The 23,758-nt window shown below is 43.7% G+C and overlaps 1 protein-coding gene across 6 annotated transcripts in view; it reads right to left on the reverse strand.

Moving 5' to 3' along the window:
* The window catches only part of stxbp4 (syntaxin binding protein 4), a 181,516-nt gene that overhangs the window by 72,402 nt on the left and 85,356 nt on the right, over window positions 1–23,758 (reverse strand). For all 6 annotated transcript variants that reach the window (XM_068058583.1, XM_068058580.1, XM_068058578.1 and 3 more), the window contains 4 exons: window positions 22,844–22,940; window positions 13,861–13,985; window positions 11,652–11,741; window positions 3,454–3,519 (listed from right to left, as the gene is read on the reverse strand). In XM_068058583.1, the coding sequence (XP_067914684.1) occupies window positions 3,454–3,519; window positions 11,652–11,741; window positions 13,861–13,985; window positions 22,844–22,940 (378 nt within the window). The remainder of the gene's footprint in view (window positions 1–3,453; window positions 3,520–11,651; window positions 11,742–13,860; window positions 13,986–22,843; window positions 22,941–23,758) is intronic.

Genomic DNA, 23,758 nt, shown 5'->3' on the forward strand with positions numbered 1-23,758 from the left:
CACTTGTTTCAAATTCCAAATTTCAATAAAATTCTTTTAAAAAATAGATGAATTGTACTGTTTTTGAGCAGTGGTGAATTGGTTCAAATCTCAAATCTGGCACTTTCCTTTAAAATAAAGGGTGCAGAAAAAAATCCAAAATATCATTTGCTGCTGGTAACTTTTGCTCCTCGGGTCTGAACACTTGGTACAACCAGGCCCAGTTTGGTTCAATCCACTGTGTGCTGTTTTTAGCACAATGGTTAATGTGTTGTGCCTAATGCCTGCCTGCGCTATTTCAAGTGTTAATCTGTTTCAGATAAAAAAAACCCGGTTATTAAATATAACAATTGATGTGCTGTTAGGGTAATATGAAGAGGGGTGGAAGGAGGGTCGTGTGCAGCATTAACACCAGCACAGACTAATTGGGCCAAATAGACTGTTTTTGTGTGGTAGATTCTATGTAATTCTGTGAACAGCCCACCCTCCATTGGGGAAAACCGTACAGCCCACTGAAGACTATTGCTTGCGCTGGATGAAATGTTTAACCAAGGCTCTGTCTGCTCTCTCAGGTGGACATAAAAGATCCCACAGCCACTATTTTGAAGAAGAGCAGGGGAGTTCTCCCCGGTGTCCTGACCAGCATTTATCCCTCAACCAACATTACTGAAACACAGATTAAGTTGTCATTATCACCTTGCTGTTTGTGGGATCTTGCTGTGCAACAATTAGCTGCTGCATTTCCTACATTACAACAGAGACTACACTTCAAAAGTACTTCATTGTCTTTAAAGTGCTTTGGGACGTCCTGAGGTCATGAAAGGTGCTACAGAAATGCTAGTCTTTCTTTTAAACAACTAACAGTATCTATCACAGAATCGTTACAGTGCAGAAGGAGGCCATTCGGCCCATCATGTCCACACCGGCTCTCTGAAAGAGCAATCCCCTTAGTTCCATTCCTCTGCCTTCTCCCCATAACCTTGCACATTCTTCCTTTACATATAACTGTCTAATTCTCTTTTGAATGCTTCAATTGAACCTGCCTCCACCACTTTATCAGGCAGCACATTCCAGACCTTAACCAGTCACTGTGTGAAAAAGTTTATTTTTATTTACTTATTTTTTTTATTTAGAGATACAACACTGAAACAGGCCACCGAGTCTGTGCCGACCAACAACCACCCATTTATACTAACCCTACAGTAATCTCATATTCCCTACCTACACTAGGGGCAATTTACAACAGCCAATTTACCTATCACCTGCAAGTCTTTGGCTGTGGGAGGAAACTGGAGCACCAGGCAGAAACCCACCCAGTCACAGGGAGAACTTGCAAACTCCGCACAGGCAGTACCCAGAATCGAACCTGGGTCTCTGGAGCTGTGAGGCTGCGGTGCTAACCACTGCGCCGCCCTTTTGCTTTTCTTACCAAATACTTTAAATCTGTGCCTCTTGTTTTCTATCCTTTCACAAATGGGAACAGTTTCTCTCTATCTACTCTGCCCAGACCCCTCATGATTTTGAATACCTCTATCAAATCATCTCTCAGCCTTCTCTTCTACAAGGAAAACAGTCCTAACTCCTACAATCTATCTTCATAACTGAAATTCCTCATCCCTGGAACCATTCTCATTAATCATTTCTGTACTCTCTCCAATGCCCCCACATCTTTCCTCAAGTGCGTCGCCCAGAATTGGACGCAATACTCCAGCTCAGGCCGAACTAGTGTCTCATACAAGTTCAACATAACTTCCTTGCTCTTGTACTCTATGTCCCTATTAATAAAGCCCAGGATACTGTATGCTTTATTAACAGCTCTCTCAACCTGTGCTGCTACCTTCAATGACTTATGCACATATACACCTAGGTCCTTCTGCTCCTGCGCCCCCTTTAGAATTGTACCCTTTATATTTTATATTGTCTCTCCATGTTCTTCCTACCAAAATGAATCACTTCACATTTCTCTGCATTGAACTTCATCTGCCACCTTTCTGTCCATTCCACCAACTTTGTCTATGTCCTTTTTCAAGTTCTACACTATCCTCCTGACAGTTCACAATGCTTCCAGGTTTTCTATCATCTGCAAACTTTGAAATTGTGCCCTGTACACCAAGGTCTAGGTCATTAATATACATCAGGAAAAGCAAGGGTCCCAACACTGATCCCTGGGGAACTCCACTACAAACCTTCCTCCAGCCCGATAAACATCCATTAACCACTACTCTTTGTTTCCTGTCACTCAGCCAATTTCGATCCATGTTGCTACCGTCCCTTTTATTCCATGAGCTACAAGTTTGCTCACAAGTCTGTTGTGTGGCACTGTATCAAATGCCTTTTGAAAGTCCATGTACACCACATCAACAGCATTGCCCTCATCAACCCTCTCTGTTCCCTCCTCAAAAACCTCCAGCAAGTTAGTTAAACATGATTTTCCCTTAAGAAATCCATGCTGGCTTTCCTTAATTAACCCGCCTTTTGTCCATGTGACTATTGATTTTGTCCTACATGGTACAGGAACCAATGGGAGGCCCCTGCTTTTACGCTAGTTTAGCAGTTCACACTGGATATCTGCCATTACACGGCTGAGCAAGCTGGGATATTACTGTTGTGCGCCGGCGACAGGCATCTCGAAAACGTTCCTTGTTGCTCTTCCTTTGAAAATGATTTGGCACAAGTTGTGTCTAATAGAAGAATTATTGTCAGTATCTGACCTGTGCTGCACTGCTATACAGAAATTCCTGCAACTTCAACACGTATATGCAGAGGACCCCAGGTTCCCTATTGCCCACTGAAGCACCCCTAGAAAATACGCACTGTGCATGTCTTGCCCAAACCCTGCACCTCGGAAGCCCTCTTACTCTATCCTCCTTGTTTCACTTAGCCCCCTCCTCCGCCAGTCTATCCAGGAACAACCCTGGCTCTGTCAACCCTTATTGCTTAATTATACTAAACCGCATAGAATGGTGTATGATCGTCACAGTATGCATCTGATGCAACATGTCCTGGATAACAGACAGAATTAGGACAAATTAAATACAATATGGATAAGGTCTCATACAGTGGAATATTAGATCTATAATTGAAATGGCAAAACGTGTAAGGTTTATGGGGAAAGAGCGGGGGAGTGCGACTAATTGGAAAACTCTTGGAGAGTTGGAGAGCCAGCACAGGTATGATGGGCCGAATGTGTTATAAGATTCTATGGCCCCAAGATCTTCCTTCTACTTTACGTATCGTTATGTTAGCAACAGAAACCCCAATCCCTCCAGAATAGACTACTGGAAAAATAGATTAAAGTGAATGGGCTGAAAAATGCAGGCTGGCGAGTGCAGAAGTAGAAAACCCCGGTCATTTACTTGGCATCTAACCTGGCTTTACATGATCGAGTGTGGCAATGCTGCTGTGCCACCCCCAGACCACCCAGCAGACAATCCTGTAGCAGCTTCTGTGTAGATTGTGTGTGTAAATCCTCACCTGTTTAACGTTCTGTAGCTCCTCCCTCAGTTGTTTCCTGCTTTTCTCGGATTCCGCCAATCCGTCCTGGGCAAAATGCAAGACAACAGATTAGTAAGTGAAAGATTAGGAAAACTCCCTCTTTTATTTCATCGTTTTATTGGTAACCTTTCCAAGGTAGCTCAGTTATCCTCATTCTTCAGCCTACCTAGTCTTGTAAGCAAACAGCTGCAAATGACTATCTTGCTGGGGACTCGGGTTGCTCTTTTCAAGGTGTCAGCCTTGATACTCATCTCTGAGTCTAAGGTTCCATCTTCAAGTCCCACTCCAGTGAAGTGAGCACAGAATCTAGACTGACACTCCTGTGCAGTACTGAGGGAGTGCTGCACTGTCAGAGGTGGTGTCTTTCGGATGTGACGTTCAACCTGGGCCCCGTCAGCCCTCTCAGGTGAACATAAAAGAACCCATGGCCACGATTTCAAAGAACAGTAGAGGATTTCTCCCCAGTGCCCTGGCCAATATTTACCCGTCAACTGGATGCTCATGTCATTTATTACATTGCTGTTTGTGGGCGGTTGCTGCACACAGATTAGCTGCCAGTGATTTCTACAACAGTGACTACACTTTAAAAGCGCTACATTGACTATAAAGCGCTTGTGAAAGTTCTAGATAAAGGCAAGTCCTTTCTTATCAGGACTCATATCTCTGCTGCCGATGAAACAGAGGTAATACACTCCCCAGACCTTTGCTGGTTAACCAACCATCAGAGAGGTAAAGGCAGGAAGGCACAATTAGCATTTGGCCTATTCAAAGGCTGGCTTTTCCCACATTTTAGTTACCATCCCAGATGGACTGCCCTGTCCAATTCTCCTCCCCCTTTCCCTAGAGGCATCATCACAGCCATCCCAGGGGGACCAATTGTATTAGTACACTGTATAGCATTCAACATTGCTACACTAAGTCTCAGTGTTGAAGAGCTAAAAATGAACAAGGATAAAGGGTTATAGAAAGCTTACAAATGCTTACAATAGGAAAATGACTTACTGCAGACAACCTGCACTTACTGCAGGAACATTGTAGGCCATTCAGCCCCTCAAGCTTGCTCCGCCATTCTATTAGATCATGGTTGATCTGTATCTTAACTCAATTTACCCGCCTTTGTTCCATATCCCTTGATACCCTTCCCTAATAAAAATCTGTTGAATTTGGTCTTGTAAATTTCAATTGATCCCTGGCATCTGCAGTTTTTGGGAGAGTTCCAGATTTCCACTACCCTTTGTGTGAAAAAGTGCTTCCTGACATCACTCAGTTCGTTAAGATTATAACCCCCTTGTTCTAGACTAAGGAAATAGTTTCTGTAGCTACCCTTCAAATCCCTTCTGTGTCAAAGGAAATGGCATTAGTGAAACTTTAATGGCACCTCTAACAGTGCAGCATTCCCTCGGTATTGAGAATGTGAGAGTGAGTGAGAGTGAGTGACAGAGAGTGAGTGAGTGTGGGAGAGACTGACAGAGCGAGAGAACTAGATTGAGAGAGAGTGAGAAATAGCGAAGGAGCTAGATTGACAAAGAGTATAAAAGAACGAGACAAAGAGAGCTAGAGATAGCGAGAATGAGAGCGGAAGAGTAAAAGAGAGGAAGAGAGAGTGAGCGAGAACAAGAGTGAAAGAACAAGAGTGAGATAACAGTGAGAGACAGAGAGCGAGAGTGCAAGAGAGAGCAAGAGGGAGTGAGAGTAACAGAGGAAGAGAGAAAGAGACAGACACAGACACTGAGAGACAGAGCACGCAAGACTGAGTGAGATAGAGAGGCAGAGGGACACAGACACAGAAACTGAAAGTGAAAGACAGAGACAGAGAGCGAGACTGAGAGAGAGAGTGCAAGAGAGTGAGCCAGAGACAAAGACAGATATATATACAGAGAGAGAGAGAGAAACGTTTGGGCAAGACAAGACTGGGCTCAGATGAGAGATTTTTCACAGTCAAGCAGATTTTCACCACTCACTGTCTAGCCTATTAAATGAAAATTGGAAATGAAGCATGTGACAGGTGCCTGTGGAACTATTTCTCAGCAAGGCATTGGCATCTTCAGAAAGGAGAGGAGGAAACTGAAAATAAAGAATAGCTAAAAAAAATTAAACAGGAAAATGAGAGTAAAGCAGAACATTGCATGGCATTTCAGGAAATTACATAATGTACATTTCATGCTTTCTCCTTTAGTTTGCAATGTGCCTGCAGAGACTCAAATAAAACTTTCCTTCAACAAATTATTATGGAGAGGCCAAAATATAATTGCTGGGAAGTTAGCTAAAAATTCTTGCTTGTAACTACAAGCCCACAGATGCAACAACACTGTTTATTTCCTGGGTAAGCCCACAGCCTGGGTGATCCCAGGAAATAAACAGTGTTGTTGCAAGACATTTCCTTGCAGGCTGACTGGCATCTCCTTGATAATGGTAGGGGCTGCAGTGCAATTGTGCAGCAGCCATTCAAGAAACTGCAAGTTATAGATACATTTAAGAAAACCAGGTCTACGTGTGGCCTAACCAGGCAGCAGCACGCTGTAACCAACAAGCTAAGCATTTAAAAGATAAATATTTTTTCCAGTTTCCAGAGTCTTTGGAATTCTCTACCCAGAGGGATGTGGATGCTCTGTCATTGAGTATATTCAAGGCTCAGATTGATCATTTTTGGACACTAAGGGAATTAAGGGGTATGGGGATAATGCGCAAAAGTGGAGTTGAGGTATATCAGCCATGATCTTATTCAATGGTGAAGCAGACTTGAGGGGCCTAATGGTCCACTCCTGCATCTAATTCTTATGATCTTATAAGAGTTACAACAAACAGACAGTAGGAGAGGTGGAACATGTGCACTGTAGCTTCAACACACAGACTAGAACACACACTCAGTCCCTCTACTTGAATATCTCAGCCAGTGTCATCACAGGCCCTAGACGTGTCGGTAACCTGACTGCTCTGTTACTATTCTATCCATGTAGTTGCTTTCATGTTCCACTGTACATCAGGAATCAAGACCAAATGCAGCGTTCAGATTGAGCAGGGTTAGAGTGGGGGGGTAGGAGACTGTGACACTGCAGGCCAGTGGGGAGAAGTAGGCCAGGATTGGTGAGGAGTGACTAGAGCAGTTGAAGGTACGGCCACCAATGGTGGAGTAATTAAAATCAGAGATGTGAAAGAGGCCAGAATTGGAAGAGTGCAGAGATCTTGGAGGAGTGTAGGGCTAGAGGAGGTTACAGAGATACAGGCAGGGGTGAGGCCATGGAGGGATTTGAAAACAAGGATGAGAATTTTAAAATTCAGGCAATGCTTAACTGGGAGTCAGTTTAGGTCAGTGAGCACAGTGGGTGATGAGTCAGTGGTACCTGATGCAAGTTAGGATATGGGCAGCAGAGTTATGGATGAGTGGAAGAGGGGAGACTAGCCAGGAATGTATTGGAATAGTCAAGTCTACAGGGAACAAAGGCATGGGTGAGCATTCCAGCAGCAATTGAACTGAGGCAAGGGCAGAGCTGGGCGCTGTTAAGGAGGTGGAAATAGGCAGTTTTAGTAATGGCGCGGCCACGTGGAAAGAGCTCATCCCGTGGACAAATACAATGCCAAATCTGTGGCCGGGGAAGGAAGACAATGGTTTTGGTTTCCCAAATTTTTAGTTGGGCAAATTTCTGCTGGTCCAACACAGGATGTCAGACAAGCAATCTGACAGAGACAGCGGAGGAGTAGAAAGAGAAAGAGAGGTGGAGAGAGAGAGAGAGATGGATGGTGGCAAGGTAGAGTTTCCCCCCTCCTTTGCCCATCCTCACACCCTCTCCCTTGCCCCATTCTCCTTACACCTCCCTCTTCTGCACAACTCCTTCCCCTGCCCATCCTCCTTACACCTCCCTCCTCTGCACACCACCACCCCCCCGCACACCCCTCTCCCCTGCCCCCTCGGCCCTCACCTCCAACTGCATGTGCAAGGAGTTTGTGAGCTTTGTTGCGGATCAGCTGCTTCTCTTGCTCCTACATCCACCCCCCTCCATCCCCCCTCCCCTTTCCCACCGGACAGATCCTCCCCCAGCCTCCCTGCTCTAGCCCTGAACCCATCTCTTTCTCCACTTTTTCTCCCATCTTCCCTCATGCCCTCTCTGTGCTCACCTTTTTCATGAGCTCCCCCCCCACCCCCCAACGCCTGTTCCCTCGTCCCCATTCTCACTGAACTGACAAGCACCCAACTTCTGTTCCTGGTCCCCATGCTAGCTAACTGTGTAGATGGTTTCCACTCCTCAGCTACTGTCCTTCGCCCTTTCACAACAGCTCTCATTATCCCCTTCTCCAAAACAACCCACACTCTTAAAAAATTCCTGCCAATTCCAACCTGCCTTTCCTCTCCAAAACCCTTGAATATATTACAAAAACAGAAAGTGCTGGAAATACTCAGCAGGTCAGGCAGCATCTGTGGAGAAAGGTCACTGACCTGAAACATTAACTCTGCTTCTCTCTCCACAGATGCTGCCAGATCTGATGAGTATTTCCAGCATTTTCTGTTTTTATTTCAAATTTCCAGCATCTACAGAATTTTGCTTTTATTTTATCCTTGAATATGTTGTCACCTCCTGAAACTGTCTCCATTTTCCCTGCAACTGTCTCCATTTTCCCTGCAACTCCATGTTTCACTATCTCAGATCAGGTTTTTCTCCCCACACAGCAGTGGAATGATCCAAACAAACGTCACCAATGACGATCGATCTGCTCTGTTGCGGCCTCAGGCCACCTGTTGCTGAAATCCTCATTCATGCCTTCGTTACCGCCAAACTCCACTATTCAATTCTCCCCTGGCTGACCTCCTATTCTCCAGCCGCTGTAAACATCGGCCCATCTAAAACTCTGCTGCCCTGTACCATGTTTCCCTCACCCTTGTTCTTGCTGACCTACATTGGGTCTCGATCCCTCCAAATGCCTCAGGTTTAAAATTCTGATTCTCATATTTAAATCCCTTCATATCCTAGTGGTTCTGTGGCTTACGGTACTGCGCCAGCAACTGTTCGCAAAATCCCACCATGGCAACTTGTGAAACTGAATTCAATGAATCTGGTAACTTAGAGGCTAGTGTCAGGAAAAAAGCCAATGGATTCACCAATCTGGCCTACAATCAGGGGATTCCAGTCTCACACCACGGAATCATAGAACACAGAAGGCGGTCATGTGACCAAACATTCCTCTTTGGAAAGAGCTATCCAATCCGTTCCACTCCCCTACTCTTTTGCTCATAGTCCTGCAAATTTTTCCTTTTCGGGTATAAGTTTTGAAAGTTGCCACAGAATCTGCTTCCACCAGCCTTCTCAACTAGTCCTGCTGCCTCCAGAGACTTGTTACAAAAAACCCTGGGTTTCTCTGTCCCTGCACTGTTTTTAAAGATGTACCATTTAGCCTATATTGCCTCTCCTCATTCTTCTTACCAAAATGCATCACTGTGCGGTTAAATTTTAAAGTCCTCAGGTTAAATGCTACCTTGTTCGTATCACCTACAGGTTCCAAGAACAAATATCTTAAAAACATTAACAGTGCTCATTTTCAGTCTGCTGCTCACAGTGAACCCAGGGGCTTTTCACTGGGTTTAATTGGGGAAGAGGAAGGAAAGGCTTTTTCTTACATCTCATTCCCTAGATGTGATCCAAAATAGATCAGGGTGAGACTAGAACGAACGTTGATCCTGCGAGGGAGGGAGGGAGAGGTCGAGTGTTTGGTGATCTCCAATCTTCTCTCTCAACATCACTGCAGCCTAAATCCCGAGAACAAGAGTACAACCAGGTTCTTGTTTAAATGATCTGGGAGGGATGGAATTTCCTGACTAACTCTGGACCCACAACATGTACCAGCAAGAGTTCCAGCAGATTCTTTTTCTCAGCATTCAGTTCTATTTTAATAGAGAGGAAAAAATGTTTCGCTCTGCAATCCAGCAGACCTCCGCTCATGGCTCAACAGCATGTGCTGGGCTGAAAGCTGGAATGGATGAAAACATCCCAGCAGTTGGTGCAGTCGGTGTGACAGAACTTCACACTCCCTTTTAATTTGCACACTATAGGCGATCACGGTCTTCCAAACTCCCTCACACACTGATGCTTCCAAGTCCTGATCCACCGATGCCTCAAATTTAAAATTCTCATCCATGTGTTCAAACCCCTCCACGGCCTCACCCCTCCTTTATCTCTGTAACCTCCTCCTGCCCTACGACCCTCCACAAACTCGGAGCTCCTCCAATTCAGGCCTCCAGCACATCCCTGATTTCCTTCACCCCAGTGTTGGCGGTCGTGCTTTCAGTTGCCTCGACTCTAAGCTCTGGAATTCCCTCCTCAAACCTCTTCACCTCTCTCTCCTCCTTTAAGACGCTCCTTAAAACCTACCTCTTTGACCAAGCTTTTGGTCACCTGTCCTAATATCTCCTTATGTGGCTCGGTGTCAAATTTTGCCAGATAATGCTTCTGTGAAGCTCCTGTTATTAATAAATTCAAGGCACTATTTAAATGCAAGTTGTCATTTTCTAGGATGGAATCGCCACATTTCTTCGTTGTAACCAAATCATAAACTGGGTAATCCGTCCCGCCAGGACCCCTGTCACAGGATGGGGCTTCACTGGCCCAGAACCTTCTCTCAAGGGAACTGGGGATTCCAACCACCTGAACTCTTTAAAATAAAAAATAGGTCTCGCTGCCCCAGATGCTTTTCAGAAAGGCCAGTCTCACAGCCCAGGACTCCTTCATTTGATGAATTCTTGCCATCAGGGCCTCTTTTAAAAGGGCATTCTCACCACTTGGATCCCTTTTAAACAGTACAGTTTTTCACTGGGACCCCCATTTAAAGAGAAGTCCTTGCTACCAAGGAAAAAAAAAGAGGAATTAATATTCTCTGTAGTAATGGAGAGGGTTGATGAGGGCAGTGTGTATGATATGTAAATGGACTTTCAAAAGGTGCTTGACAATGTACCACATAATAGACTTGTTAGCAAAATGAAAGCCCATGGGATTTAAGGGACAGTGGAAGCATGGATGTAATACTGGCTAAGAGACAGAAAGCAGAGAGTGGTGGTGAACGGTTGTTTTTCAGACTGGAGGGGAGTATAGAGTGGTATTCCCCAGAGCTCGGCATTAGGGCCACTGCTTTTTGATGCAGATTAATCACCTGGACTTGGGTTTACAGGGCATAATTTCAAAGTCTGTAGATGATATGATCCTTGGAAATGTAGTAAACAATAAGGAGGACAGTCACAGATTTCAGGAGGACGTTTACAGACTTGTCAAATAGGCAGACTCGTGGCAGATGAAATTTAATGCAGATAAGTACGAAGTGATATTTTTTTGTAGGAAGAATGAAGAGAGGCAATATAAATTAAATGGTACATTTTTGAAGAGGGTGCAGGAACAGAGGAATCTGGAGGTGTATGTACGCAAAGCTTTGAAGGTAGCAGGGAAAGTTTAGAAGGCTGTTTAAAAAAAGCAAATGGGATCCTTAGCTTTATTAATAGAGAAATAGAGCACAAAAGCAAGGAAACTGTACTTTAAAAAAAAAACACCGGTTAGGTATCAGTTGGAGTATCGTTTTCAATCCTGGTTCAGTTTTAGGAAGGATGTCAAGGTGCTGGAGACGATGCAGAGGAGATTTACTAGAATGCAAGGATGAGGGACTTCAGTTACATGGAGAGGCTGGGTAGTTTGCCTCAGAGCCGAGAATGGGTTTGATAGAGTAAATAAGGTGAAAATGTTTCCAGTGGCTGGAGGGTTGGTAACCAGAGGACACAGACTTAATTAAGGTGATTGGCAAATGAACCAGAGGCGACATAAGGAAACTTTTTTTTTTAACGCAGTGAGTTGTTGTGATCTGGAACGCGCTGCCTGAAAGGCTGGTGGAAGCAGATTCAATAGTAACTTTCAAAAGGGAATTGGATAAATAGTTGAAGAGAAAGAATTTTCAGGCCAAGGGGGAAAGAGCTGGGGAGTGGGACTAATTGGATAGCTGCACCAATGAGCTGACACAGGCTCGATGGGCTGAATGGCTTTCTTCTGTGTTATATCATTCTATGAATCCTTGTCAATGGGCCCCTTTTAAATTAAAACAAGATTATTAAAATGATTCACAATTCGTGGTATGTGATTTTTAAGCCTGAGCTGGTGGAGTTTCTTCCTCTCCCGCAGGAGGACGTGATCATCAATCCAAGCTTCTCTCACCTTCACTATCTTCAGTTCTCTTAATGCCTCATTCCGCTCTCGGGTAATTCTCTCCAAATCTTCTGTATCCACTGAACTGGATGGTGCAATCTGTAAAATTCAGGAGGTATTCTGTCTTGGTAGCAGGGAGCTTTTCATAACACGTAACATTCAACATCATTTTATATTTTAATTCTGTTGATAAAACAACTCAATAAAAGCAGCAAGGGCAGGAAAACTGGGTAACTGGACACTGGTCTTTCAGTTCTGGGCCCTGGGACCTGCATGCAGCATGAGATGGGACAGAATTCTCTTCAGTCTGCATTTTGTATGCGTGCCTTTTGGAATGGCATTATGGCATCTCAAACTAACTCCTAGTGGGACAGACAGCCGGTCTTGCATTGCTGATCGAGTGCAGAGATATCTGGGTGGCTGGTGCGAGCAATGGAAAGGCCCGACTGGTAAGGTTGGGGTGGCTGTTCCCAGCCTTGGGTTAAAGTGCACATTGAGCAGAGTTCAAGAAGCTGGCTGAGCATCTCACCAGTGAAAGCACCTATCGGGGATTGGTTACAGGAAAATGCAGTCGGAGCTTTAGTACATACTCTGAAATGACCTAGAGGCTGGAATTTAATTGAGGGGTTCGAGGTATTTATATATAAAATAACAGATACCCAGGAGTGAGTTACAGATTGGAATCTAATTGGAGGGTTTGGGGGTTTATATATAGAATAACAGATACCCAGGAGTGAGTTACAGACTGGAATCTAATTGGAGGGTTTGGGGGTTTATATATAGAATAACAGATACCCAGGAGTGAGTTACAGACTGGAATCTAATTGGAGGGTTTGGGGGTTTATATATAGAATAACAGATACCCAGCAGTGAGTTACAGACTGGAATCTAATTGGAGGGTTTGGGGGTTTATATATAGAATAACAGATACCCAGGAGTGAGTTACAGACTGGAATCTAATTGGAGGGTTTGGGGGTTTATATATAGAATAACAGATACCCAGCAGTGAGTTACAGACTGGAATCTAATCGAGGGGTTCGGGTGGTTTATATATAGAATAACAGATACCCGGGAGTGAGTTACAGACTGGAATCTAATCGAGGGGTTCGGGTGGTTTATATATAGAATAACAGATACCCGGGAGTGAGTTACAGACTGGAATCTAATCGAGGGGTTCGGGTGGTTTATATATAGAATAACAGATACCCGGGAGTGAGTTACAGACTGGAATCTAATCGAGGGGTTCGGGTGGTTTATATATAGAATAACAGATACCCGGGAGTGAGTTACAGGCTGGAATCTAATCGAGGGGTTTGGGTGGTTTATATATAGAATAACAGATACCCGGGAGTGAGTTACAGACTGGAATCTAATCGAGGGGTTCAGGGGGTTTATACATAGAATAACAGATACCCAGGAGTGAGTTACAGACTGGAATCTAATCGAGGGGTTCGGGTGGTTTATATATAGAATAACAGATACCCGGGAGTGAGTTACAGGCTGGAATCTAATCGAGGGGTTCGGGTGGTTTATATATAGAATAACAGATACCCGGGAGTGAGTTACAGGCTGGAATCTAATCGAGGGGTTCGGGTGGTTTATATATAGAATAACAGATACCCGGGAGTGAGTTACAGACTGGAATCTAATCGAGGAGTTCGGGTGGTTTATATATAGAATAATAGATACCCAGGAGTGAGTTACAGACTGGAATCTAATCGAGGGGTTCGGGTGGTTTATATATAGAATAACAGATACCCGGGAGTGAGTTACAGACTGGATTCTAATCGAGGGGTTCGGGTGGTTTATATATAGAATAACAGATACCCGGGAGTGAGTTACAGACTGGAATCTAATCGAGGGGTTCGGGTGGTTTATATATAGAATAACAGATGCCCGGGAGTGACTTACAAGCTGGAATCTAATTGCAATGCTTTAAGAATTTTACAAAATCTCATTTGTATTAGAAATATAGAATTTATATGTAAAAAGGCACTTTTCCTGATTGAACCTGCACAATCTTTGCAACTAGAACTATCTACTCAAATCTGAGTTAAGATTTGTTTACAGAATGACAGGATACGCCCAGCTCAGCTTTACTCACAGGTGCTATACTCAGGTCGCAATACATAATACTTACAGGTTGCTCTATTTTGGAAGCTACGTTGAAATCAGACAAATGAGAGCAGGAGGTCTGTGCTGCTAGTGGGAACCTCACCTGTGCGGACTGTGTTGTCTCGAAGAGATTGGCCACTTCGTTGGAAGCAAACATCACTGTTCCTGACCCTGATCCAGCTTCTCCCAGCTGTAATCGGAACAAGTCTCGGGCAGCCTGTACAAAGTCTGGGGTTGGGGTGGGGGTGATGCGAAATGGTAATGTGAGCAGAGGTTAGTGAACAGAAGATACATCGGGCTGGATCTTGCCAGTAAAATGATGGTGTGTTATCGACACACAGTTATTAATGTGCCAAACGGCCAACAATTTCAGGGGATCGAGAGATACGCTTTCAGATGCTGAACTTGCTGGTTGGTTTCGCAGAAACACCATCGCACCCTCAGTTATCCCATTGTTTTAAAAAAATGTACTGGATTAACACATTAATTGCCCATTAAACAAGCAGCAGAAAGTTAGGGCTTCTAATGAACAGCGTAAGTACTTTTTGAACAATGTGATAATAGTTTCCAAGCAGTCTCTTTGGCCCAAAAAGGGAACAATTTAAATGGTTGCATCTCACTCCTTCAAGTAGTGAATTATTAGAGATCTTAAAGATGTCAAATTTTCATTTTTTTCTTACTTTTTCTTTCTGTTTCACTCCATTCTTACATTCCCTCTCTTTATTTCTCCTCAGCATCTGATCTGACTCTAATTCACTCTATTTCTCTTCAGCATCTGATCTGACTCTAATTCACTCTATTTCTCTTCAGCATCCGATCTGACTCTAATTCACTCTATTTCCCTTCAGCATCCGATCTGACTCTAATTCACTCTATTTCTCTTCAGCATCTGATCTGACTCTAATTCACTCTATTTCTCTTCAGCATCTGATCTGACTCTAATTCACTCTATTTCTCTTCAGCATCTGATCTGACTCTAATTCACTCTATTTCTCTTCAGCGTCTGATCTGACTCTAATTCACTCTATTTCTCTTCAGCGTCCGATCGGACTCTAATTCACTCTATTTCTCTTCAGCATCTGATCTGACTCTAATTCACTCTATTTCTCTTCAGCATCTGATCTGACTCTAATTCACTCTACTTCTCTTCAGCATCTGATCTGACTCTAATTCACTCTATTTCTCTTCAGCATCTGATCTGACTCTAATTCACTCTATTTCTCTTCAGCATCTGATCTGACTCTAATTCACTCTATTTCTCTTCAGCATCCGATCGGACTCAAATTCACTCTATTTCTCTTCAGCGTCCGATCGGACTCTAATTCACTCTATTTCTCCTCAGCATCTGATCTGACTCTAATTCACTCTATTTCTCTTCAGCATCTGATCTGACTCTAATTCACTCTATTTCTCTTCAGCATCTGATCTGACTCTAATTCACTCTATTTCCCTTCAGCATCTGATCTGACTCGAATTCACTCTATTTCCCTTCAGCATCTGATCTGACTCTAATTCACTCTATTTCTCCTCAGCATCTGATCTGACTCTAATTCACTCTATTTCCCTTCAGCATCTGATCTGACTCTAATTCACTCTATTTCCCTTCAGCATCTGATCTGACTCTAATTCACTCTATTTCTCTTCAGCATCTGATCTGACTCGAATTCACTCTATTTCTCTTCAGCATCTGATCTGACTCTAATTCACTCTATTTCCCTTCAGCATCTGATCTGACTCTAATTCACTCTATTTCTCTTCAGCATCTGATCTGACTCGAATTCACTCTATTTCTCTTCAGCATCTGATCTGACTCGAATTCACTCTATTTCTCTTCAGCATCTGATCTGACTCTAATTCACTCTATTTCCCTTCAGCATCTGATCTGACTCTAATTCACTCTATTTCCCTTCAGCATCTGATCTGACTCTAATTCACTCTATTTCTCTTCAGCATCTGATCTGACTCTAATTCACTCTATTTCTCTTCAGCATCTGATCTGACTCTAATTCACTCTATTTCCCTTCAGCATCTGATCTAACTCTAATTCACTCTATTTCCCTTCAGCATCTGATCTGACTCTAATTCACTCTATTTCTCTTCAGCATCTGATCTGACTCTAATTCACTCTATTTCCCTTCAGCATCTGATCTGACTCTAATTCACTATTTCTCTTCAGCATCTGATCTGACTCTAATTCACTCTATTTCTCTTCAGCATCTGATCTGACTCTAATTCACTCTATTTCTCTTCAGCATCTGATCTGACTCTAATTCACTCTATTTCCCTTCAGCATCTGATCTAACTCTAATTCACTCTATTTCCCTTCAGCATCTGATCTGACTCTAATTCACTCTATTTCTCTTCAGCATCTGATCTGACTCTAATTCACTCTATTTCCCTTCAGCATCTGATCTGACTCTAATTCACTCTATTTCTCTTCAGCATCTGATCTGACTCTAATTCACTATTTCTCTTCAGCATCTGATCTGACTCTAATTCACTCTATTTCTCTTCAGCATCTGATCTGACTCTAATTCACTCTATTTCTCTTCAGCATCTGATCTGACTCTAATTCACTCTATTTCTCCTCAGCATCTGATCTGACTCTAATTCACTCTATTTCTCCTCAGCATCTGATCTGACTCTAATTCACTCTATTTCCCTTCAGCATCCGATCTGACTCTAATTCACTCTATTTCTCCTCAGCATCTGATCTGACTCTAATTCACTCTCTTTCCCTTCAGCATCTGATCTGACTCTAATTCACTCTATTTCTCTTCAGCATCTGATCTGACTCTAATTCACTCTATTTCCCTTCAGCATCCGATCTGACTCTAATTCACTCTATTTCTCTGCAGCATCTGATCTGACTCTAATTCACTCTATTTCTCTTCAGCATCTGATCTGACTCTAATTCACTTTATTTCTCTTCAGCATCTGATCTGACTCTAATTCACTCTATTTCTCTTCAGCATCTGATCTGACTCTAATTCACTCTATTTCCCTTCAGCATCCGATCTGACTCTAATTCACTCTATTTCTCTTCAGCATCTGATCTGACTCTAATTCACTCTATTTCCCTTCAGCATCCGATCTGACTCTAATTCACTCTATTTCTCCTCAGCATCTGATCTGACTCTAATTCACTCTCTTTCCCTTCAGCATCTGATCTGACTCTAATTCACTCTATTTCTCTTCAGCATCTGATCTGACTCTAATTCACTCTATTTCCCTTCAGCATCCGATCTGACTCTAATTCACTCTATTTCTCTGCAGCATCTGATCTGACTCTAATTCACTCTATTTCTCTTCAGCATCTGATCTGACTCTAATTCACTTTATTTCTCTTCAGCATCTGATCTGACTCTAATTCACTCTATTTCTCTTCAGCATCTGATCTGACTCTAATTCACTCTATTTCCCTTCAGCATCCGATCTGACTCTAATTCACTCTATTTCTCTTCAGCATCTGATCTGACTCTAATTCACTCTATTTCCCTTCAGCATCTGATCTGACTCTAATTCACTCTATTTCTCTTCAGCATCCGATCTGACTCTAATTCACTCTATTTCTCTTCAGCATCTGATCTGACTCTAATTCACTCTATTTCCCTTCAGCATCTGATCTGACTCTAATTCACTCTATTTCTCTTCAGCATCCGATCTGACTCTAATTCACTCTATTTCTCTTCAGCATCTGATCTGACTCTAATTCACTCTATTTCTCTTCAGCATCTGATCTGACTCTAAATCACTCTATTTCTCTTCAGCATCCGATCTGACTCTAATTCACTCTATTTCTCTTCAGCATCTGATCTGACTCTAATTCACTCTATTTCCCTTCAGCATCTGATCTGACTCTAATTCACTCTATTTCTCTTCAGCATCCGATCTGACTCTAATTCACTCTATTTCTCTTCAGCATCTGATCTGACTCTAATTCACTCTATTTCTCTTCAGCATCCGATCTGACTCTAATTCACTCTATTTCTCTTCAGCATCCGATCTGACTCTAATTCACTCTATTTCCCTTCAGCATCCGATCTGACTCTAATTCACTCTATTTCTCTTCAGCATCTGATCTGACTCTAATTCACTCTATTTCCCTTCTGCATCTGATCTGACTCTAATTCACTCTATTTCCCTTCAGCATCTGATCTGACTCTAATTCACTCTATTTCTCTTCAGCATCCGATCTGACTCTAATTCACTCTATTTCTCTTCAGCATCTGATCTGACTCTAATTCACTCTATTTCTCTTTAGCATCTGATCTGAGTCTAATTCACCCTATTTCCTTCTCCGTCATTCCTGTTTCTGTCGATTTTAAATCTCATTGGGTTAAGGAGATGGACTGTGTGGTCCTGCTGTTCATCGAAGTCTCAGATGTCCTGCTGCCCTTGGCATACGGTTATCAGCTCACATTCCCAGCAAGTTAGCAAAAAAAGGTGCAGGAAAAAGTTGACCAGTGCACGCCATGAGCTGTCCCTCTTGCAAGATCCAGGCCATTTTTCTCCTTAATTTTCTCTCTCCTCTCCTGAAGGTGTGGATTCAGGCTGTAGGATCCAAAGAGAGCAGCACCTCCCAAAATACAATACTGCGGCCACTCTTTAAATGAGTGCCTTGGCCACGAATGGCGTTGGACAGGTTCAAATGCAGGTTCGCTGCTGATCCCAACATCCGCGTTCCTGTTGGATGTCGATCGGGGACCCTGGCCTCCCTCTCCCTGAACCAAGGGAATGGACAGAGATTGCAGCAATCCACTACTGCCCTGGCTGAGAACATCTGACTCAGCATAGGCCTGCATGGCTTTGAACCATTATTGGAATAAGCAGCTTCACCATGAATGATACAATCATACAGCTTACAGCACACATGGGGGCCAATGGGCCCAGTACCAGCCATCTAAATAAGTCATCCACTTCACTCCATTCACCTGTCCTTTCCCCATACTCTTAACACTTTTCAAAGATTTATCCATTTCCATTACTGTTTCCAATAGAACCTACCAAGACCTCACACGAATTCACACGACCAATAACTCTCATAATTTTAAACACCTCTATCAGTTCTTCTCTTCATCTTATTTCAATCACATTAAATAGAACTACATTTAATTTACAGCACAGGAACAGGCCATTCAGCCCAACAGGTCCTTGCTGGTGTTTATGCTCCACACAAGCCACCTTCCACCCGTCTTCATCCAATTTGATTAGCAAATCCTCCTATTCCTTTCTCCCTCATGTGCTTATCCAGTTTCCTGTGCCACATACTCTCTGAATAAAGAAGTTTCGTCTGAATTCCCTGTTGAATTTATTAGTGACTCTCTTATATTAATGTCTGCGACTGCCAAAAGTTTAGACTGCGTCTCCACAAACCCCAAACTAGGACCATTGAGCTCAGCTCCTTTAGGGCCTCCTTTTGTGCTGTAAACTCTATGATTCTCTGTGTCGTTCCTGATAAAATTGCTTATGCCAAGAATGCTTCAATAAGTCTGAAATCCTGGGGTTCCTGTACATGTTCACGCACGATTTGTATGCTTAAATGCCCAGTAAAAAGTTATAGTCCCTGTTACAACATGTCTTTACGTGGAAGATTCGATGGAGACCAGGAGTTGCTTCATTTGGATGGAAATAAAATGGAGAGCCATGACTTGGCATTTTTTAAATTCATTCAAGGGATGTAGGCGTTGTTTGCAAGGCCAGCATTTATTGCCCATCCCTAATTGCCCTTAATAACTGAGTTGCTTGCTAGGCCATTTCAGAGGGCAGTTAAGAGTCAACCACATTGCTGTGGGTCTGGAGTCACATGTAGGCCAGACCGGGTAAGGACGGCAGATTTCCTTCCCTAAAGGACATTAGTGACCCTGATGGATTTCATGATAATCTGGTAGTTTCATGCAAACCATTATTGATACTAGCTTTTTATACCAGATTTATATTTTAACGCAATTGAAATTCTCCAGCTGCCATGGTGGGATTTGAACCCGTGGCTCCAAATCATTAGCCCAGGCCTTTAAATTACTATTCCAGCGACATAAACATTATGCTACTGTTCCCTCAGTCATTTGCCACTTGCACTCACCTTCTATTGGTTGCTTAGAAACAGATTTACCAACCCCAACAAGAACTTTCAAGTCAGCCAAAGCATGCGTTAGATATTCTGTATCTAACCCTGTGTTGTACCTGTCCTGGCAGTGTTTGATGGGACAGTGTAGATGGAGCTTTACTCTGTATCTAACCTCGTGCTGTACCTATCCTGGGAGTGTTTGATGGGACAGTGTAGATGGAGCTTTACTCTGTATCTAACCTCGTGCTGTACCTATCCTGGGAGTGTTTGATGGGACAGTGTAGATGGAGCTTTACTCTGTATCTAACCTCGTGCTGTACCTATCCTGGGAGTGTTTGATGGGGACAGTGTAGATGGAGCTTTACTCTGTATCTAACCCTGTGCTGTACCTGTCCTGGGAGTGTTTGATGGGGACAGTATAGATGGAGCTTTACTCTGTATCTAACCTCGTGCTGTACCTGTCCTGGGAGTGTTTGATGGGGACAGTATAGATGGAGCTTTACTCTGTATCTAACCTCGTGCTGTACCTATCCTGGGAGTGTTTGATGGGGACAGTGTAGAGGGAGCTTTACTCTGTATCTAATCCGTGCTGTATCTTCCCTGGGAGTTTTTGATGGGGACAGTGTAGAGGGAGCTTTACTCTGTATCGGAGGGTCATAGGGTTGGTGTCAACCTTTGTCTCAGTGCCTGGGGCCAGGTTCCTGCCTCTGGATAATGAGTCCCATTTAATGAGGTGTTTATTCCTTATAGAGGCCCTCTCCACAAGTGATGTTAATGGAGAGACTCCTTCCCTAAAGGGATAAAGGGATTTCCTGGCTGGGTGGTACCTAGCAACCAATGAGGGAGGAGAGGGATCATCTGCAAAGCTTTGGGATCAAGGTATCTGCCTGTCCTCCTACTGAATAAGGAGTGACTATAGTACATTTGAAGGAATTGAAGTTACGCTGCAGAAAAGCAAGTTCTTTTTTTAAATGGTTCCTGCAGAGTGATCCCTCACTGCAATGTCCTGTGGACAATGTCCCTCCCTCTTTCGTCAGACTCTGGTCGGACTTAGATATTTTTGTAACATGAAAGATGTTATACCTCTCCATATCACTTGCTCCAGGACACTCTTCATTGCAGGTACAACACTCCATGCACTTTCATTGAGTCATACAGCACAGAATGAGGCCATTCAGCCCACTGTGCTTCTGCTGGATCTGATAGAGCTAGACCATTAGTCCCACTCCCCCTGTTCTTTCTCCATAGCCCTAAAGATGTTTCCTTCTCAGGTATTCATCCAATTCCCTTCTGAAAGTTACTACTGGATCTGCTTCCACCACAGGCAGTTAGTTCAGTGTATTCCAGGTCACAACACTGCACTGTGTAACAAAATTCTCATCTTATCTCTCTGATTCTTTTGCCAATTGCCTTAAATCTGTGTCCTCTGGTGACCGAGCCGTCTACCACTGGAAACAGTTTTTCCTGAATTACCCTTTTACCCTTCATAATTTTGAGCACCTTTATTAAATCTCCCTTTAACCTCCTCTGCTATAAGGAGAACACCACCAGTCTCCGCACGTAGCTGTAGTTCCGCATCCTTGGAACCACTGACAGACCCATCCCTCATTCACAAACCCTTCAGAATTTTAAAAACCTTTATTCTGCCCTTAATCTTCTACATAGGATCTGCAGCACAGAAACAAGCCATTCAGCCCAACTGCTCTATACCTCTGCTCTAAGGAGAACAATCCCAGTTTCTCGAGTCCCTCCATGTACCTACTATTTTCTGCATTGACGTATCCTAATTCTGTTGCTCTGAGCTCCCTGTTCCTTCGCTTGACTGAATGGATTAAAATTGAAAGATTTGCCTTGTGATCTGTCAGTGTTGTACAATAATAAACACCAGCCCCCCTACCCCCTGCTGTTCATTTCCCAGCTCCAGTCTGCTGCAGTAGACCCCATGCTGAGGTGATCTCTGCGTTGCAGTGGGAAGTCACAGACCTCACTCACAGCTCTGTGATGTGTGTTTTCAGCAGCTCATTAGAAATAATGGGTCTCCCGTTATTATTTTTTCAATTGCATAAAAGCACAGTGGATGTGAACTTTTAAAATTGCAATCAGTCATCATTGTGCGTTTGCATTCTGTGGCTGGCAGTCAGGCAGGGGCAGAGAGAGGCAGATAGGAGTCTCCCTGCAGTGGCTGCAGGAGAAGGCTGGTGCTCAATCACCCAGAAAGTGCTCGGTGTGCAAGGTTGCCTTCACACTTGTCTTCCGTTGCTATGTCACTTCTGCACAACAAACAAGTGAAGCTCGAATTCAGAAACCATCATTTGTTTCTCAGCTCTGATTTCTGGTCTAATTGCTGCCGCTTTGACAATTCTCATCCTTGCTTTCAAATCCCTCCAGGGCCTCGCCCCTCCCTATCTCTGTAATCTCCTCCAGCCCACTCCCCTCTAAGATCTCTGCACTCCTCCAGTTCCGGCCTCTTGCACATCACCGATTTTAATCGCTCCACCATTGGTGGCCGTGCCTTCAGCTGCCTGGGCCCCAAGCTCTGGAATTCCCTCCCTAAACCTCTCCACCTCTCTCCCCTCCTTTAAGACACTCCTTAAAACCTACCTTGTTGACCAGGCTTTTGGTCACCTGTCCTAATATCTCCTAATGTGGCGTAGTGTCAAATCTTTGTTTGATAATTGCTCTTGTGAAGCACTTTGGGACGTTTTACAATGTTAAAGGCGATATATAAAGACAAGTTGCTGTTGTTGTTGTTGTGAGGTTTCCCCCTTGGCAGCAGGCAGGAAGAGTGGCAGAGCAAGCTCACTGCATGAGGGGGGGAAAGGTGGTCAACATCTCACGCCAGGATTTGCTCGCTCTCTTCCAATCAATCAAGAGGAAACAGGCCAAAGACTGGGCTCATTGTCTGATTTCTAATAACTGGCGTGGGGTGGGGAATTGAAATGCATTTCAAAATGAGAGCTGGAGGGTAGGAGGGGGAGGAGAATGGAGGGGAAGAGACTTAGTCCAGAGGAACACTGACCTCCGTAGGCAACCGTTCCCTTGGAGTCCACTTGAAGTTGGCTGTGGAGGGTTTGCTGCTGTTCCTCAGTTGGTTCAATCCCAAGATATCCCAGTGCCTGGAAAGGAAGGGTGGAACAGATCAGATTCCAAACTTGGAAAGCATGAGTACAAGTTCAACAAGTCTCAAGTTCCGTGCAACTGATTCCACTAACTTCCCCTGCCCCCACCCCACCTCAACTGGCCCCTCACTCACACTGAACTGGTCTGTCTGCTCACAAGTTTGTTGTCCTTATTTAACCTTCAGCTAAGCTGAGCTTTAGGCCCCACATCTTCTCATTGCCAATAGTCCCGCTCCTCTCTCTAAATTCCCCCTCCTCCTCTCAAATCCCATCGCTTTAACAAAGCTTTCTGTCACCTTCCTCACCTCATCCTCCCTTCCACAGACCTGTGAAGTGCCTTGGGATGTTGCTTTAGGCGAAGGTTAAAATATAATTTGGTGGCTGTTTGATGCAGTGACTGGACATTAGACAGTCGGTATTTATGAAAAGAAATTAATGTGCTAACTAGCTCTTTTATTTAAAAAATTCTCTGCAAACTAGATGCGTTGATGAAAGGCCAGAACCTTGCAGCTTACAGCAGGAAGGTGAATGGCAGTTTCTTAGATTTTAAAGGCGCTATGTAAAGAAAGAACAAACTTGTATTTTTACAACCTCAGCATGAACCAAAGTGCTTTACAGCCAATGAAGCAGTTTTGAAGTCGTTACTGTTGTAATGTAGGAAACGTGTTTTGCTGCACATTCTTAAAAAATCCAGTGTCTCATTGGTGTTATCACAGTGCTCTCTCTGAGAGAGGTGGTTTCCCTTGTTTTGTTTGGTGGGGGTTGGAGGAGACACCGGATGGGGCAGGTACGGAAGAGAAGCAAATTACAGCCTC

This window comes from Heterodontus francisci, chromosome 26, assembly GCF_036365525.1.
Source record: "Heterodontus francisci isolate sHetFra1 chromosome 26, sHetFra1.hap1, whole genome shotgun sequence".
NCBI lineage: Eukaryota > Metazoa > Chordata > Chondrichthyes > Heterodontiformes > Heterodontidae > Heterodontus > Heterodontus francisci.